General features: G+C 47.3%; 1 protein-coding gene across 1 annotated transcript in view; it reads left to right on the top strand.

Annotated features, from left to right (window-relative positions):
- Positions 1 to 16,660, top strand: part of CARD10 (caspase recruitment domain family member 10) — a 56,102-nt gene that overhangs the window by 18,144 nt on the left and 21,298 nt on the right. The window contains exons 6-12 of the mRNA XM_044679545.1: positions 739 to 873; positions 4,063 to 4,188; positions 11,394 to 11,585; positions 12,150 to 12,284; positions 12,876 to 12,991; positions 13,240 to 13,268; positions 13,901 to 14,024. Of these exons, the coding sequence (XP_044535480.1) occupies positions 739 to 873; positions 4,063 to 4,188; positions 11,394 to 11,585; positions 12,150 to 12,284; positions 12,876 to 12,991; positions 13,240 to 13,268; positions 13,901 to 14,024 (857 nt within the window). The remainder of the gene's footprint in view (positions 1 to 738; positions 874 to 4,062; positions 4,189 to 11,393; positions 11,586 to 12,149; positions 12,285 to 12,875; positions 12,992 to 13,239; positions 13,269 to 13,900; positions 14,025 to 16,660) is intronic.

Genomic DNA, 16,660 nt, shown 5'->3' on the forward strand with positions numbered 1-16,660 from the left:
CCTTCCTTCCTTCCTTCCTTCCTTCCTTCCTTCCTTCCTTCCTTCCTTCCTCCCTCTCTTCCTCTTTTTCTCCCTTCCTCCCTCTCTTTCCTTCTTTTCCCCCATTCAATTTTATATTATTATAAATTCTAAATTCTTTCCCTTCCCCACCCATTGAGAAGGCAAGAAATACAATACTCATTACACATATGAAGTCATGCAAAACAAATTTCCACATTAGCCATGTGTGCTCTTTCCACAACATTTACTACTATTGCTTTATTTTTTCAATTAACAAGCATTTATTTCTCTCTCTCCCGTCTCTGCCCCAATTAAAAAAAGAAAAAAGAAAAAGAAAACCCGAACCAAATATTCTTAGTTAAGTAAAACAAATTCCCACGTTGGCCACGGGGCTTATTCTGCATCTTGAATCCAAGATGGATGATGGAATGCGGACTTTGTCATCGGTCCTCTGGAAGCCTAGCTGGGCATTGCTTTGATCAGAGTTTTGAGGCTTTAAATGCTGTGTATTTTTTCAGGGTCATGATTGTATAATGTGTTCTGGTTCTGCTCACTTCGCTCTCTATCCGTCTGTACGAGTCTTCCCATGTGGCACCGTTGCTACTTTGAGTGGCTCGGCCCTCATTGGGAATGGCGGCAGGGAAGTGCTTCCCGACCCTCCTCTGCCTTTTGGGGGGGCTCTTCCTCCTGGGCAGTGGGTGGTGCGAGCTGTGTCTGTGCTTTGTGGTTCCTCAGGAGCCTGGCTCAGAACGGATCATCTTGGACATCTTAGAACATGACTGGAAGGAAGCTCAGGATGACCGACAGGAACTCTGTCAGAAGCTTCATGATGTTCAGGGTGAGCTCCAGTGGGCTGAGCAGCTTCGGGACAAGGTAACCTTCTACCCATTTGCATGCTAGCGATGGATGAGCTCTTGGCAGGATGGGCAGGGGAAACCCGGGAACCAGGATGTATCCAAGTCTGCCCAATCTTATCAAGTCCAGATGCAATTTGGTCCTAAGAGGCCAGAGTAAAAAATCTCTTTGAACGTGAAGCCAGAAGGCCAGGGTTCAAATCCTATCTCAGCTATTTACAGTTTTGTGATCATGCAAAAGTAACTTCCCTTTCGGACCCATCCTTAGTTTCCTCATCTGTGAAATGGGGACAGCATGAGGTTGTGGCCAGGAAAATGCATTGTAAATTTGCCCTTCGGTCTTGGAGTTGTTACTAAGACAGAAAATAAAGTTTTATTTTTTTTCAAGTGCCCACATAAATGGAAGTTGTGATAGAGTGGAGAGAGCCTTGGTTTTGGAGTCTAAGATCCTGTGTTCAAACCCTACCTCTTCCATTTACTTACTTTCCAACATTGTGGGCAAATCTTTTAGCCTCTTTGGGCCTCAGTTTTCTTTTCTGCAAAATGATGGAGTTGGACTAGCTGGTCTCTAAGGTCTTCTCCAGCTCTAAAGTTGTGATACCAAGTCACTGCCCTTCTGGGGGCCTCAGTTTCCTCATCTGTAACATAATGGAGTTGATGGCCTTCCAAGTCCCTCCCTAGAATTGGGATCCTCTTTTTTTCACCCCTCCTTTCTCCCACTCCCTCCTCTGTCCCTCTCCTCCGTTGTCTTCAGAGGGGCACTGAGGTGACAGTAGAGGGGAAGAGCCGCCTCAGGAATCGCCGTCTATCTTCTAATAACGCCTCCTGTTTCCGTAGCTTTACCCTTGTGTTCCTTATCACTGCCTTGGGAGGCCGGACGAGCACGATTGTGTCCATTCTGCAGCTGAGAATGCCGAGGCTGCCCAGGATCAGAGAGCTGATAAGCTGGAGCCCAGGCCTTGGGGCCTCCAGCTCCCTCCAGCTTTCTTCTCCTTCGCTCTGCCGCTGAGATCCCTCTTTGGGGGAGCTCCTGACTGACTGGCTGTTTCCCCAGGGTCCCATCTGCTCTTTTAAAAACAAGCCTCACTGATGCCTTTTGTTTTCTGTAACAGTCATTTCCTGATCGACATTCCCTCCCACTGAACCCTTCCTTGTAACGCAGAAAAACAGCTCAGCCACGCTCAGAGCATTTGCAGTGTTCCAGGGCCCTCTGGGGAGCCGAGGGAAGGATGAGGGCAGGGCCGGCGCTTCATGGGCTTCTCACCTCAACCCATATTGCTCTTTGCCTTTCAGCCGGGCTCGTGTGCCTCTCTGGCAGCCACGTACCTTATCCTGCCCCCGTCTGGCTCGTTTGACATCTGCCAGTCAGCGAACAATCCTTTATTTGTTTAGTAATTTTGTCTAAAACCCCTTACCTTCTGGCTTAGAATCGATTCCGCGATTGCTTCCAAGATAGAAGGCCAGGAAGGGCTAGACAATGGGGGCTAAGGGACTTGCTCAGGGCCACACAGCTAGGAGGTGTCTGAGACTAGATTTGAACCCAGGACCTTCCGTCTCTAGCCCTGGCTCTCCATCCACCGAGCCACCCAGCTGCCCCCAGAAATTATTTATTAAAAGCTACTAAAAATACTGTGCTGAACCCCGAGAATACACAGGAAGGCCAATGATGTTATCACAGATTGAGAGCTAGAAGGGACCTCAGAGGTCTGCTTCCTTTTACAGATGTGGAAACTCAGGCTCGGGGTCCCTCAGCCAGCCACAGAAGCAGGGAGGCAGCTGGGTGACCCAGAGGGTGAGCTGGGTCCAAATCTGGCCTCAGACACTTCCAATTGTATGACCCTGGACAAGCTACTCAGCCCCATTTGCCTACCCAATGCCCTTCTGTCTTCGATTATTACTCAGGCAGAAAAGAAGGATTTAAAAAACAAACACACAATATCCTCAGAAGCAGGATTTGAACCCAGGTCTTCTGGAATCCAAACCCAATGCTCTGTTCACTAAGAAACCGTTCTTCATCTTCAGATGGCTCTCTGAATCCCTCAGATTTGTTTGTCAGGGGCTCCGTAAGAGGCCGCTGTATTCCTCAGCTATCACTGGTTTAGTCATTCCCCTAGAGGGGCCTGTTCTGGGCTCACCCAGTCTATTAAATCATGGCCCTAACTGGGCCAAGGTCACCGAGTCCGCTCCCACTGGCTCCATCGACCCTGCTCCGTTCCATTGTTATGATGAAAAATTAATTCAGTAAAACCTCTACCCCAAGGAACATACCTTCTGTCTGATGGCCATATTCACCCTGACTCACTGTGGGGTTTGTAGTGTGGGGGGGATCTGGAAAAGGACTTTCATTTGGCTGTACGAACCTGGGTTCAAGTTCCAAGTTCCCTGCTTGATAGCTGTGTGACCTTAGGGAAGTCACTGCCTCTATCAGCCAATCAATAAACATTTATTAAGCACCTACTATGTGCCGTGGAGGAGGCAAAAAGAGACAAAAGACAGTCCCTGCCCTCTAAGAGCTTGCAGTCTAATGGGAGACAACCTTAGTTTCCTCAACTGGAAAATGAGGGGGTTGGACTAGATGATCTCAAAGCACACCCCTAGGTCTATCCCTAAATCTGTGATCTGCAAAATAGGGACACTCAAACTTTCCCTCTTCCGCAAAGCCTCTAACATTGAGCAATAACAGCAGCTGGCATTTCTATCTTGCTTTAAAGTTTGCAAAGCACTTTATACATTTTTTAATTTACTCCTCAGGAAACACCCTGTAAAGGAGGTGCTATTTTCTTTCTTTTTTTGGGGGGGTTTATTTAATTGATTAATTTAGAATATCCCTCCACGGTTACAAGATCTGTTTTCTTTCCCTCCACTTCCCCCACCCCCCTCCCATAGCTGACATTCAATTCTACTGGGGTTTACATGTGAAAGAGGTGCTATTTTGTAGATGAGGAAACTGAAGTTGAATGACTCATTCAGGGTCTCACAGCTGGTTAGCATCTGAGGTAGGATTTGAATTCTGGTCTTCTTGAGTCCCCACTCTATCCATTAGGTCACCTCATCTAGATGCTTCCAGGTTTTCACAGCAGTTTCTATATAGTATCTCTTTTGAATTTCTTAAGGGCTATGAGAGAGGAAAGCCTTATGGAAACTGTTAAGTGCCATGGAAATGTGAGTTCTGCTTGTAAATGTTTGACCCTCCCCACCTTCCCCCCAGTATCTACAGGAGATGGAAGACCTGCAGCTCAAACATCGAACCCTGCAAAAAGACTGCGGCCTCTATAAACACCGCATGGCCACTGTCCTGGTGCAGCTAGAGGAGATCGAGAAGGAGAGGGACCAGGTAAGCTTCCCTTGTGCCCCATCTAGGCTCCCCCAAGAGCCCCTGACTTGTTCCCTGCATCCCAGGGTAGAAGCTTGTCTCCTGGCTTGGAAAAGAAATGACCCTTTCCCTTTGTGTTAGGGGGGAAGGGGGACCTTGCTAATATGGCAGCCTGCCTGTACTTGATGCCCAACACCATTTATTCATTCATTGCTGCTCTCATGATTTGGAAACTGGGACCCAGCCCAGTTGGTATCACTTAGGGAGAGAGGAAGGGCTAGTCTGGCCTTGACTTCCCATCATCATCATCATCACTCGTTCCTTATTCTGGTCAAAGGGATTCTTGGTCAGGTTTGGGTTGGGTTCTGTGTTCTGAGATCCTTGCCAATGGGAAGAATCTGAGATTCGGTGGTAGGTGTTCTTTTGGGGCTCAGGAGACACAGAAAGCATGACTTTGACCTCGATCCATCCACAGTGATGACCCAAGAGTAGAGGAGCTAGACTAACCCCGTTGGGCACGGCTGCCAGTTCTCGCCCTTCCCAATTCCCCAGTCTCCCAGGTCCCTGGTTCTGCCGTTTAATAATGTATGTGACCACGAGCAAATCCTCTCTATTCTTTGGGCCTCCTTTTTCTCACTTGCCAAATGAAGGGGTCAGGTATTGTGGTCCAGGCAAAGGATTCCGGATTTGAGAGTCAAGACTTTTATTCTTTTTTTAAATTAAAAAAAAAATCAACAAACAACCTTACCTTTTGTCTTAGACTCAATACTGTGTATTGGCTCCAAGGCAGAAGAGTGGTAAGGGTGGGCAATGGGGGTCAAGTGACTTGCCCAGGGCCACATTGCTAGGAAGTATCTGAGGCCAAATTTGAACCCAGGACCTCCCATCTCTAGGCCTAGTGCTCTATCCACAGAGCCACCTAACTGCCTACATTTTGAACAGTTCTAATATCAATGACACTCCAAGTTCAACTGGATGACCTTCAAGGTCCCTCTCTACTCTCCACTGATGGTCTTGTGATCTTGTTGGCTTCTCTCCAGCATACATATTCACCACTAACTCTCCACAAAAACTACCTCAGCATTTAGTAATCTAATCTGTGGCTGCACTTCTCTCTCCCATGCAAAGGTCAGGCTGGACAATGATGGGAAGCTTTTATCAGCCTTTTTCCTTCTCTCCTAGTTCCTTGACTGGTCCAGGGCAAGCACCAGTTCAATCTACCCGCTTCCAGTTCCTAGAAGCTATTGTCACTCCTTTTTTTTTTTTTTTAAACCCTCACCTTCTGTCTTGGAGTCAATACTGTGTATTGGCTCCAAGGCAGAAGAGTGGTAAGGGCTAGGCAATGGGGGTCAAGTGACTTGCCCAGGGTCACACAGCTGGGACGTGTCTGAGGCCAGATTTGAACCTAGGACCTCCTGTCTCTAGGTCTGGCTCTCAATCCACTGAGCTACCCAGCTGCCCCCTATTGTCACTCCTTTTTAACTATTATTTAAATATGGTTTTTCTATGATGACTTTTCATCTCTTTCCTGAAGTAGGAAGAGATGGAGTGAATGCTCTCTGGCCATCATTTCCATCCCCTTCTAGAGTGCTCTTGGTAAGGAACTGATAGGAGTCCGAGAGAAGCCACTGGCTTAAGGAATAGAAGGGAGCTGGTTGCTGGTGGAACAGCTCCGGCTGAGGACTTGAAGGACCATCCATCTGAGGCACTGGGAGGGTGGTTGGCCATGTGGTCAGATAGGAGGGAGATGGGAATAGGGCCAGCTAGTCCAGGAAGCTGCTGCTGGCCCCAAGTGACTGGCTTTATCTTAAGATAAGTTTCCTGGAATCTATAACTCAACACTTTGGGATGCTGGGATTTTCTTGCTTTTTCCTATGTTTTATTGTTTGCTGGAATAAAAAGGCCAACTTTGGTGGTCTTGGGTAACTAAGGGGAAGAACAGGCCCTTGAGGCCAGGAGAGCAGAGGAAGGAGGAGCCTGGCCTCGGAGGCCTCTAGAGGTTAAGTTGTGGCTGATGGTATCGATAGGGTGAGATAGAAGACCCAGCCAGGAAAGGCCACCTACAGAATAGTTGATGGAAAGAGTGAGCCTGGGATTAAGAAGGGGATCGAAGGCCACTCAATTCAACCCCACGTCCAATTTTACAGATGAGAAGACTGAGCGGGAGAGAAGGAGGGCAAATTGTCCAAGACTGCCTGGGCATAGGGAGCCTAGATTTTGAACTGAAAAGGTTTTTCCAATCAAGCTCAGTTATGCAGCCTTTGGGTGAACGTTGGTCAGGTTTGGTTTGGGCTGGGTGCTCTGAGGTCCTTTTCAGTAGGAAGAGTCTGGAATGAGAAACGTGGACACGGTGACTCCGAAGGGTCTTTCTAAGCTGGGCCTCAGCTTTTCTGTCTGTAACGTTGCAGGGTCTGAACTCAAAGCTTGCCAAGGGCCCTTCCCTCTCTTGAGTTCTAGGATGCAGTTTAGCAGATGTGGGTTCAGCTTCTGTGGGTACAGATCTGTTCTTGGCCTTGGGGATATGAAGATGAAAAACAATCTAGTCTCTGCCCTCCAGGAGCTTATCTGCAGCCTCCCCAGGGAGATGGTTTATGTATGGAGAAGACATAAGACTTCTCGTCTGGTCTATTGTAATGGCCTCTTCCTTGGCCTCCCTGCCTTATGGTCACTTTCCCAAAGTATTTGTTGTTCAGTTGTTTTTCAGTCATGTTCAACTCTTTATGACCCCATTTGGGGTCTTCTTGGCAAAGAGACTGGAGGGATTTGCTATTTCCTTCTCCAGCTCATTTTACAGATGGAGAAACAGAGGTAAATGGGTTAAGTGATTTATACTAGGTCACACAGCTAGTGAGTATGCAAGGCTAGATTTGAATCCAGGTCTTCCTGACTCCAGAACTGATGCTCTATCTATCTATTGGCCCACTAGGAAGGCCTCATTGCTTTCCTAAAGCATAGGTCTGGCCACTTTCCCCCCCAGTTCAATAAATTCTAATAGCTCCCTTAGATGCCTCAGATCAATTCTTCACTCCTGACCTCTTCCTATCTTTCCAGCTTTATTATACATTGCTGGCCTTCATATATGTGGTGATCTGACCCAACTGGCTTTCTTGCTATTTTTCTCCCTCCCACCTCCATATATTTTATTTCTTTCATTAAATATTTCTCAATTACATGTAAAAAATTTAATTTTCATTTTTTAAACCCATACCTTTTGTCTTAGAATCAATACTGTGTATTAGTTCCAAGACAGAAGAGTGGTAAGGTATTAGGCAATGGGGGTTGAGTGACTTGCCCAGGGTCACACAGCTAGGAAGTATCTGAGGCCTCATTTGAATCCAGAACCTCCTGTCTTTAGGCCTGGTTTCCAATCCACTCAGCCACCTAGCTGCTCTTAATGTTAAATTTTTTTTAACATCCATTTTAAAAAATGTTGAGTTCTAAATTCTTTCCCGCTGCCTCCTCCCTTTTCTTGAGGAGACAAGCAATTTGATTTTGTACATGTGAAATCATATAAGACATAGTTCCATGTTGCAAAAGAAAATACAGACAAGAAAAAGCAAAACAAAACAATTTGGTTATTCGTCTCGTGCAAAATTTCATTTTCTTTCTTTTCCCCCTTGCACTAGCTGTAGCCCCTTCTTGGAATGCCATCCCTGGTCATTTCGTCTTCAAAATCCCTAAGTACTTTCTACTGTGTATGAGACTTTTTCTGATCACATTCTTCCCTCACTCACATGCCTTTGTGTTTCTTTTGTTTACTTACCATGACCAGGACATAAGTGTTTTGAGGGCAATGGGGTCTTCATCATCTATCCCAGTGCCTGATGTGTAGTGGGTGATCCATACTAGGGTCCTAGCTGTAGGTCTTGAAGGGACCTTAGAAGTCATCAAATCCATTTTAACAATGGTGAAACTGAAGCCTAGGGAGGCTGCACAGGTCACACAGTTAATAAATTCTTATTAATTGATTGATTAAAGCTACAAGGTCAAGAGTGATAAAAAAAAGAGGCAAAGGAAATTCAGCCAATGGTGTGTGAGGAATTTTGGGTGGGCAGAGATCCCATGCTGAGCTCTCCTGCCTGGGACCACTCACTTTCCAGGTCCCTGGCCAAAAGGCTAGCTGAGAAGTTAATATACAAACAGGGTGGGCATTTATGTACACTCAACACCTCACCTGGCCCCTGTGGGTAAATATGTAAGTTTCAGATGAGTTTCCAGGCCAGGAAAAACTTCCAGTAATCAGCATTGTCTATGAGATGGCTTACCTTGTAAGGGAGTGAGCTCCCCGTTGCCCAAAGTCTTCAAGAAGAAGTTGAGCTACCTCTTGTTGGGGGATTTTATAGAAGGGATTTTTGTTCAGTTGCCTTCAGAGGTCTCTTTCAGCTCAGAAATCCCACGCCTTTGTACTGATTGGCTCTCTTACCTGGAATGCTCTCCCTCTTCAGCCTCAAATCTCAGAATCCTAGTTTCCTTTAAGACTCACCTTCTGAAAGAAACATTTCCCCTGCTCTCATCCACCTGTTAGTGCTTTCTTTTCTAATCTTACTTGCTTCCTATCTATGCATCTTGGATGCACCAATTTCCATGTTGTCTCCTCCCTTAGAATATTATTTAATTTTTAATGAACAAAAATAAACAACAAAATATTAATGAAAATGAAATAAAATAAATCTTAATAAAATCTATGAATAAAAATATAATTTTAGTTAACAAAATCTAATTTTAATGAAAAATTTAATTTTGATGGATAAAATTAAGTAATAAATACTAATTAAATAATAAAACAAATCTATAAATAACAATTTTAATTAAAACAACCAAATTAGTAAACTAATGGATAAAATAAATACTAATTAAAATAATAAAATAAAAATAATGTGAACAGATAAATCTATAAATAAAAATGAATTTTTAGTAAATAAAATCTAATAAGACTAATTTTAATGGATAAAAATTTCATTTTGTGATTTAAAAAAATCTGTTTTCTCTCCTTTTTCCTATTGGGAAAAAATCCAAAAGCAAAACCCTTGTAAGAAATATACTGATTTTGTTTTTTCTCTATATCCCCAGGGCTTGGTACTTAGTAGGTTCTTAAATAAATGTGATTGATTGAGGAAATAGGACTTGAGGGCAGGAAAAGACCCAGCTTTCCATGCTCCAAGCCAACTCCATTTAGCTGGCTGATTTTTTTCTTTTTTTCTTTTTCTTCTGATCTCTGCCTTACTGGATCTTTCCTGGCCATCCCCCAGCTGTTGTGTATGTATGTGGGGTGGGAGGAGGAGGGCCTTTTCTGGCTCTTTCCTCTCCCACAATTAGGGGACCTGGGCTTCAGTCCCTGCCTTGCCATTGGCATAAACCCATGCTTAGTCTGGGTGGGATGTTGGGATATTCCCTTCCTTTTTTCCCTTAAGTTCACCCAGGGAGGATAAGATTTTTCTAGAGGACAATAAAATAATAAAAGAGGAGAGAAAACATGCTGACAGAGCATGAGTTGCTTCTTGCAGGGTAGCCTTTGGCCATTTAGGCCAAAAAAAACTGGCCTAGCTCCCATCTCCCTTCTGTGTGGGACTGGCCTGGCCATGTGCTCACTACCAGATTATCCTGGGAGGAAGAGTTCCCAAGTGTGTGAGGGAGGGAGGAAAGGAGGGAGCTAACATTTTTTGACTTAGAGTTGGGAATTCTGCTGTTTAGAGGTGGAAGGTAGTTTGGCCCTGAGGACTCAGGATAGAAAATGCTTTACTTTGTGATAGAGAGACGATGTGCTCAGAGTGCAGGCTGAAGCATATTTTCCCCCCTTAAATTTCCTTGATTTTTTTTGGGGGGGGGCATGGCTGAGGGGGAAATGGTTTGCATGACTATAAGATGGGTATTGTATTTCTTGCTTTCCCCATGAGCGGGGAATGGGCAACTTGATATAGAAATAAAATTAAGATTAAAATAAAAAACCCAAGGTGGCATGTAAGGAGGTGTAGTCAGGAATGTTGAATTCAGAGTCAAAGGACCAGAGTTAAAAATCTAGCATCGTGTTTATGTGACCTTGGGCAAGTCATTTAATCCTTTCTTCTTTCCTGATTTGTAAAATGTGGTACAGATTTCTTTGGCCTTTAGCTTCCCTCTAAATCCCATAATCCTGTTCCTACTTATTTCACAGACAGGGATAGAGATAGGGACTAGAGCTCTGACTAAGTCACTATGATGAGCTCTCTTTTCCATCGTGGGTCAACTGCCTGAGAAGGGAGTAGGGCTCAGGAGAGGCCCGCCATCTTTGTTGAGATGATTGCTTGTTGAGGATTTTCTAGAGGAGATTTATGGTAATACATGGCCTGGAGGTCCCTTCTAGCCTTGATTCTTTGACTTAATTCTTTATATATTTGAGAAATGGGACCTTTATCAGAGAAATTTGTTATAAAAATTTCCCCCCAATTTGTTGTTTCTCTTCTAATCTTGGTTGCATTGGTTTTGTTTGTACAAAAGCTTTTAATTGAACAGAATAGAAATTATTCTGTTTACGTCTTTTAATGTTCTCTATCTCTTTGATCTTAAATTCTTCCCCTCTCCATAGATCTGACAGGTAAACTATTCTATGTCCCCCTAATTTACACCCTTTACATTTAAATCATATACACATTTTGACCTGGCCTTGATTCTTTGAGAATAAACCTTTGTTAGACCCAACTCCAGGTTCCTCATCCAATTCAAAGCTAGTGTCTCTCGAGGACCTTTTTATCAGTCTCTTGAGCCTGTGCTTCCAGATGTTAGTGAGCAATGGACATACAGGGCAATGAGAGAAGTCTTGGATTTAGATGCAGAGGAACTGGGTTCAAATCTTGGCCTGGGGTGGGGGTAGTTATGTTGCTTAGTGGATAGAATGCCAGTCCTCAAGTTGGGAGGACCTGGGGTCATATGTGGCCTTAGAAACTTCCTAGCTGTATGACCCAAGGCAAGTGGCTTAACCTTGATTACTTAACCCTTGCCACTCTTCAGTCTTAGAAATGATACCAAGGCAGAAGAGGTAAGAGTTAAAAAAAAAAAAAAAAAAAGGTCTTGGCCTGGCCATCTGCTACCATGGTACCTTTGGGTAAGTCATTTCTCCGTGGGCCTCAGTTTCCTTCTCTGTAAAACAACCTCTAAGCCTCCTTCTAGAGCTATGGTCCCATGATCCCTCCTTAAATTTGTTGCCCCAAATAAGACTCAGCCTCTCTGACGTGGTCTGACCCTCCCTGCAGGCCATCCAGAGCCGGGACCATATTCAAGTCCAGTATTCCAAGAGTTTGGTTGAGAAGGACCAATATCGGAAGCAGGTGCGAGGCCTGGAGGCTGAAAGGGATGAGCTGCTGACCACGGTCACCCGGCTGGAGGGGGCCAAAGGCTTATTAGAAGCCCAGCTCCAGCGGGCCCAGGGCTGTGTTGGCATGAAGGTAAGGCAGTGTCCCCAGGTGCTTCTCTAATGCTGTAAATTGTAGGCTTGCCTCAGAAGAGACAAAGAAATGCTACAGCTGGAGTCAGGGGAACTGGGTTCAGATTCTGACTCTGCTCCTTTCTCTGTGATCTTGAGCAAGTCTCTTTTCCTCTTGGACTCAGTATCTTCATTGGTTAAAGTAAGGACTTGGATCAGTGACCTCTAAGGTTCCTTCTAACCCTGAAGCTATAATCAAAATAGATGAAGTTTAACTTCTAGAAACTCCTCCCCGACCTCCATGGACTGGTACCTTGACTCCAGTCCTGTGCAAATAAAAAAAAAAATAATTTTAAACTTCCCATTCTGTCTTAGAATTGATACTAAGTATTGGCTCCAAGGCAGAAGAGTGGTAAGGGCTAGGCAATGGGGGTTAAATGACTTGTCCAGGGTCACACAGCTGGGAAGTGTCTGAGGTCAGATTTGAACCCAGGACCTCCCATCTCTGAGCCTGGCTTTTCATCCACTGAGCCACCCAGCTGCCCCTTAATAAATCCATTGCTGACCTTTCTTCCCTTCTCTTCAGGCCTGCAACTCTTCCCACTCTCTGTGTTCCAATGTCAGTAGCACTTGGAGTCTGAGCGAGTGCCCCTCTCTGCTGGGGGGTCCAGACATGACTGGGGAGACCACCACTTCAGGGGGATCTGAGCCCCATGCATTGGTAAGAGGCCCGCCCCGGAGGAATTGGAGATGCCCACGAGGGAGAGAAAACAGTTACTCCCCTGGACTTGGGAGTCAGGACCCCGGAGCCATTATCTTGGCTTTGCTGCTTCCTGGCTCCATCACTAGGACCAGTCAGGTGCCCCCTTGTGGCCTCAGTTTCCCTATCAGAAAATACAACCAAAAAACCCCAAACTGCTCCTCGGGGATAAGTCCTTTATAAACTTCAGAGTCCTTTGGAAGGCTCTGGATTGCTTGACTCCCTCATCTCTGGGACAAGGTCTGGGAGGCCACACAGAGCCTGGCTTGGAGGTCGACAGACCTGCTGGGCTCCCCAGCTTTGCTCCTGACTTGGGAGAAAGAAGGTGCCTGAATGGGACAGTTGCTGAAAAGGTCAGAGGATTTGGGTCTGAGTGAAGGACTTCTGAGATTGTCCTTGACTTTATAGACAGACCCTGAGGGCCAGAGGCTGGGTGATCCGCTCACGGTCTCCACAGCTAGTATGGAATCGAGGCGAAGGGGGAGTTCTTTGGAGGGAAAGGGGAGGCCTGGGGGATCCTCCCAGACTCCTTGTGGAATCTTTCCTTCCCAGGAGGAGTCCGTGGATAGTGAGAAGGAAATCAACCGTCTTTCGATCCTCCCCTTCCCTCCTAGCGCTGGCTCCATCCACCGGCGGCAGCGAGAGGAAGACCCGTCCCCCCCAAAGAGGTAGAATGAGCTCCCCAAGTCACCCTCCAGATGCAGGATATGCCTGCCCCGGACAGGGGGACTGTGGGGCCCCATTGACTCAGGGCCAAAGTGTCCCAGCCTGGGTCAAGAAAGGAGCCGAGGACCTGGGAACCCGTCCTGCCTGCCTCCTCCTGTCCAGAGGTGGAATGAGGGGAAGGGAGGGAAAGTCCTTTTCCCTCTTGGCTTGTCCATCTCCCTTAGCCTCCTCTTTCTTTCTGCCTTTCCAGGTCCTTCAGCAGCACCTCAGACATACCAGGTAGGCAAGGCCATGGGCTCGGGGAGGGTCAGGGGCTGCAGAGATGGGCCAACCTAGCTGAGGCCTTCTGGGCCCCTTCCATTAGGAGTAGGAGGAGTGCCAAGAGGGACTGGGGACCAGGGAAAACAAGGGGCAATTTCCTGTGCCCCCGGGGGTGGAGTAGGATGGGAGCCCCTGCCCTAGGCCATTTGCTGGCTTATGTTTTGATTCTTCTCCTCAGGGATGCCAGCCCAACTTAGATGCCTCACTTGGGAATCCCTTGGTTGGATTCTCATATAAAGCAGGAGTAGGCTTCCCAGGGATGCCAAGTCTAGAAGAATGAGCTGAGGGGTGTTTAATCTAGCCTTGGCTTATCCCCCAAGTCTTTGTGATCGTGTTAGTACCAGGTTTGACTGCAGAGGTGCTCAGGGACACCAGATGGGCACCGATGGCTTGGGGGGCCCCAGGGATATCTGGAGCCAAGCCTCGGCACCCACAAAACAGTGACCTCTGACCTTAGGACCGTGGGCCTCTGGGTTCTGATGTGAGGGGGGCAAGGGGCCACATCTTAGTGGGTCTAATCCCCTGGCCTTCTGGCCCCCTGGCCTGAGGTCCAACACTGACCTATGTGTCTGTCTCTTTCCCCCCTCAAGGGAGCATCACCCTCAAGACATGGTCTCCTGGGCTTTCCTCCTCCTCCTCCTCTGATGTCCTGTGGTCCACAGGGAAGACAGATACCATGGCTGCCCGAGGCTGTGCCTCTGAGCTGCTGACGAGGTACCGCAGTCACACGGTGCTCCCCCTTTCTTATGGGGGTTGGGGGGTGTTGATGGGATTGAGAAGAGAGGGTGACAATGGACATCTCTCTGGGGCCTGATGGCAGGAAAGTGCTTTTTATCCACTAGGGGCCAGGCAGTTAGTTCAAAGTCTATCACTCCCATTTTACAGATGACAAACTGAGGTTCAGAGAGGGACACTTGTATTTCTTACTTCTTTGAAGGGTTCACATCTAGGGTGTGTGGGTGTACGTAAAGGGGCATGGACAAGGGAGGGCAGAAGAAGGTGCCCTGGTGATCTTGCACCCCTTCTTTCAATTCTACCAGAATTTATGGGCCCTCACTGCAGGATATTTGCACTCATGACTACCTCCCCCTCATAGGATCCTAGGCAGAGACCTCAGCGTCCATCTGGTCTCACCCCCTCATTTTGGAGGGGAGGACAATGAGGCCCAGGAGCAGGCCTGGGATTCGAACTTGGATCTTTGGACTCCAAATGCAGTGTTCATTCTTGATGATTCTCTCCCCTCTGGGTTTTCTTGACATTGGCATCTCCTGGTTCTCCCCCTGTTGGACTGTGGGTATCCCTGGAGGCTCAGTCCTGGGCCATGTTCTCTTCTCTCTTAGTTCTCCTTTCAGGAAGGCTGGCCCAAGATTTCGATTCAGAGTGGTTCTCTGGGGGTTCGTCCTCATCCTTTTCTGTACTCTAAGGAAAGGGACCTGTCCAGGGTCACACAGATCATAGGGAACATTGTGAAGATTCAGAGATTTGAACCCACGGCATCTGCCTCTAGATCCAGTGCTTTCAAAGAGATTTCACATCCCCCTTTCATGTGATCCAGCCCCGCAGGGGGGGAGGAGGCTCGGGCAGCTGTCTCTTTTAGAGAGGCTCACTGCCCGCTGCAGGGCACTCTTGTTCCTGTGTCCAGCTCTGGTCTCTATGCCAAGGCGAGTGTGAAAATCTGAGCAAGGATCCCTCCCCCCACCTGCACACACACTCACACTCACAGTCACACACACACACTCACTCTGGCTCTCTAGCCTCTGTATTGTTTTATTTGTGCAGAGTGTGCTTCTGGGGAAGGGGTAGAAGGACCCACCCTTCCCTCTTTCCTGCTCCTTTCCGGCCCCACTCCTGGGCCCCCCAGCGGCCCCTTCCTTTGGGAGCTGGAGCCCAGCACCGCAGGGGGGGCCATGGCTGCTGTCCAGCTCCTGGTCAGGAATGTGGGCCTAGCCTGAGCAGTTCATTCACAGGCCCTTCCTGCCCCCGCCTGGAGGCCAGAGGAGGGGGAGCTGCCTCTACAGCCAGGCCCTTGGTGCTGGTGGGGGGACAATGGACAGGCAGGCAGGGAGTTGTGGGGGTGGGTGGGGATAGATAGTCAGAGAGGGCCTGGGGGTGGGGGAAGACATACTAGGAGAAACATTCTGGAAGGAGAGGGAAGAGTGTATCTACAGAGAGATTTGTAGAGGGACAGAGACGAAGAGAGAGAAAAAGGGAGAGACAGAGACACACAGAGAGACAGAGACAGAGAGATCAAGAGTGACGGATAGATAGACAGAGACAGAGAGAGACAGACAGAGGGACTGAGAATGAGGTGGGGGAGGGAGGGAGGGAGAGAGAGATTGAGAGAGAGAGAGATTGCAAGAGAGAAAGAGAGAGACACACACAGAGAGACAGAGAGAGACAGACAGAGGGACTGAGAGGGGGAGAGAGATTGTAAGAGAGAGAGCGGGAGAGAGATTGACAGAGGGAGAGAGAAAGAGACAGACAGAGGGACTAAGAATGAGGAGGGGGAGGGAGAGAGGAAGGGACAGACAGACAGACACAGACAGAGGGACTGAGAGTGAGGAGGGGGAGGGAGGGAAGGAGGGAGAGAGAGAGAGAGAGAGACAGAGACAGAGAGAGAGAGAGAGAGAGAGAGACAGAGAGACAGAGAGAGACAGAGAGAGAGAGAGAGTAAGAGAGTAAGAGTAAGAGAGTAGATAGTCAGGATTATATGTGGAGGCAGGGAATGGGGTAGAGATGGGGAGAAGTGAAAAGTTATTAAAAACCTGGATTCCAGGAGCAGCTCATACAGAAAGGAGAAAGCTGGGCTCCGAACTCAGGGTGTGGGTCTTCATCCTGCCCCAAGACTTTCCATGGAGGCTTGGGAAAGTCTCTAAACATTACTGGGATACAGTTTTTCCCTCTATAAGACAAGACATACTTCTGAGATTCCTTCTAAGTGTAGGATTGTGTATAAACTCTGTTGGGCATAGAAAGCCCTTTCTAAGCCTGACCTCTTTCTGTCTTTCCAGGCTTTTTACATATTCTTTCCTTGAATTCTTCAGTCCAGTTTGACTTGCCTCCTTATTCCTTACATGTGACTCTTCATTTCCCACCTCTAAACCTTTGCATCTGCTGTCCCCCATTCCAGGGAATGCTCTCTTTCTTTACCTCTACCTCCTGGCATCCTTTGAAACTCTGCTCAAACCCTTCCTTCAGCTACTAAAACCTTCCCCTCTGAGATTACTTTTCTTCTACTTTATATATCTTGTATATACCTAGTAAATGACATGCTGTCTTCCCCATGAGACTGCAGGGACTGCTGCTTCTTTTCTGGTATCCTCAGGGCCTAGTACAGTGCTGGCACATTA

The sequence above is a fragment of the Gracilinanus agilis genome, chromosome 5, assembly GCF_016433145.1.
Source record: "Gracilinanus agilis isolate LMUSP501 chromosome 5, AgileGrace, whole genome shotgun sequence".
Taxonomy (NCBI): domain Eukaryota; kingdom Metazoa; phylum Chordata; class Mammalia; order Didelphimorphia; family Didelphidae; genus Gracilinanus; species Gracilinanus agilis.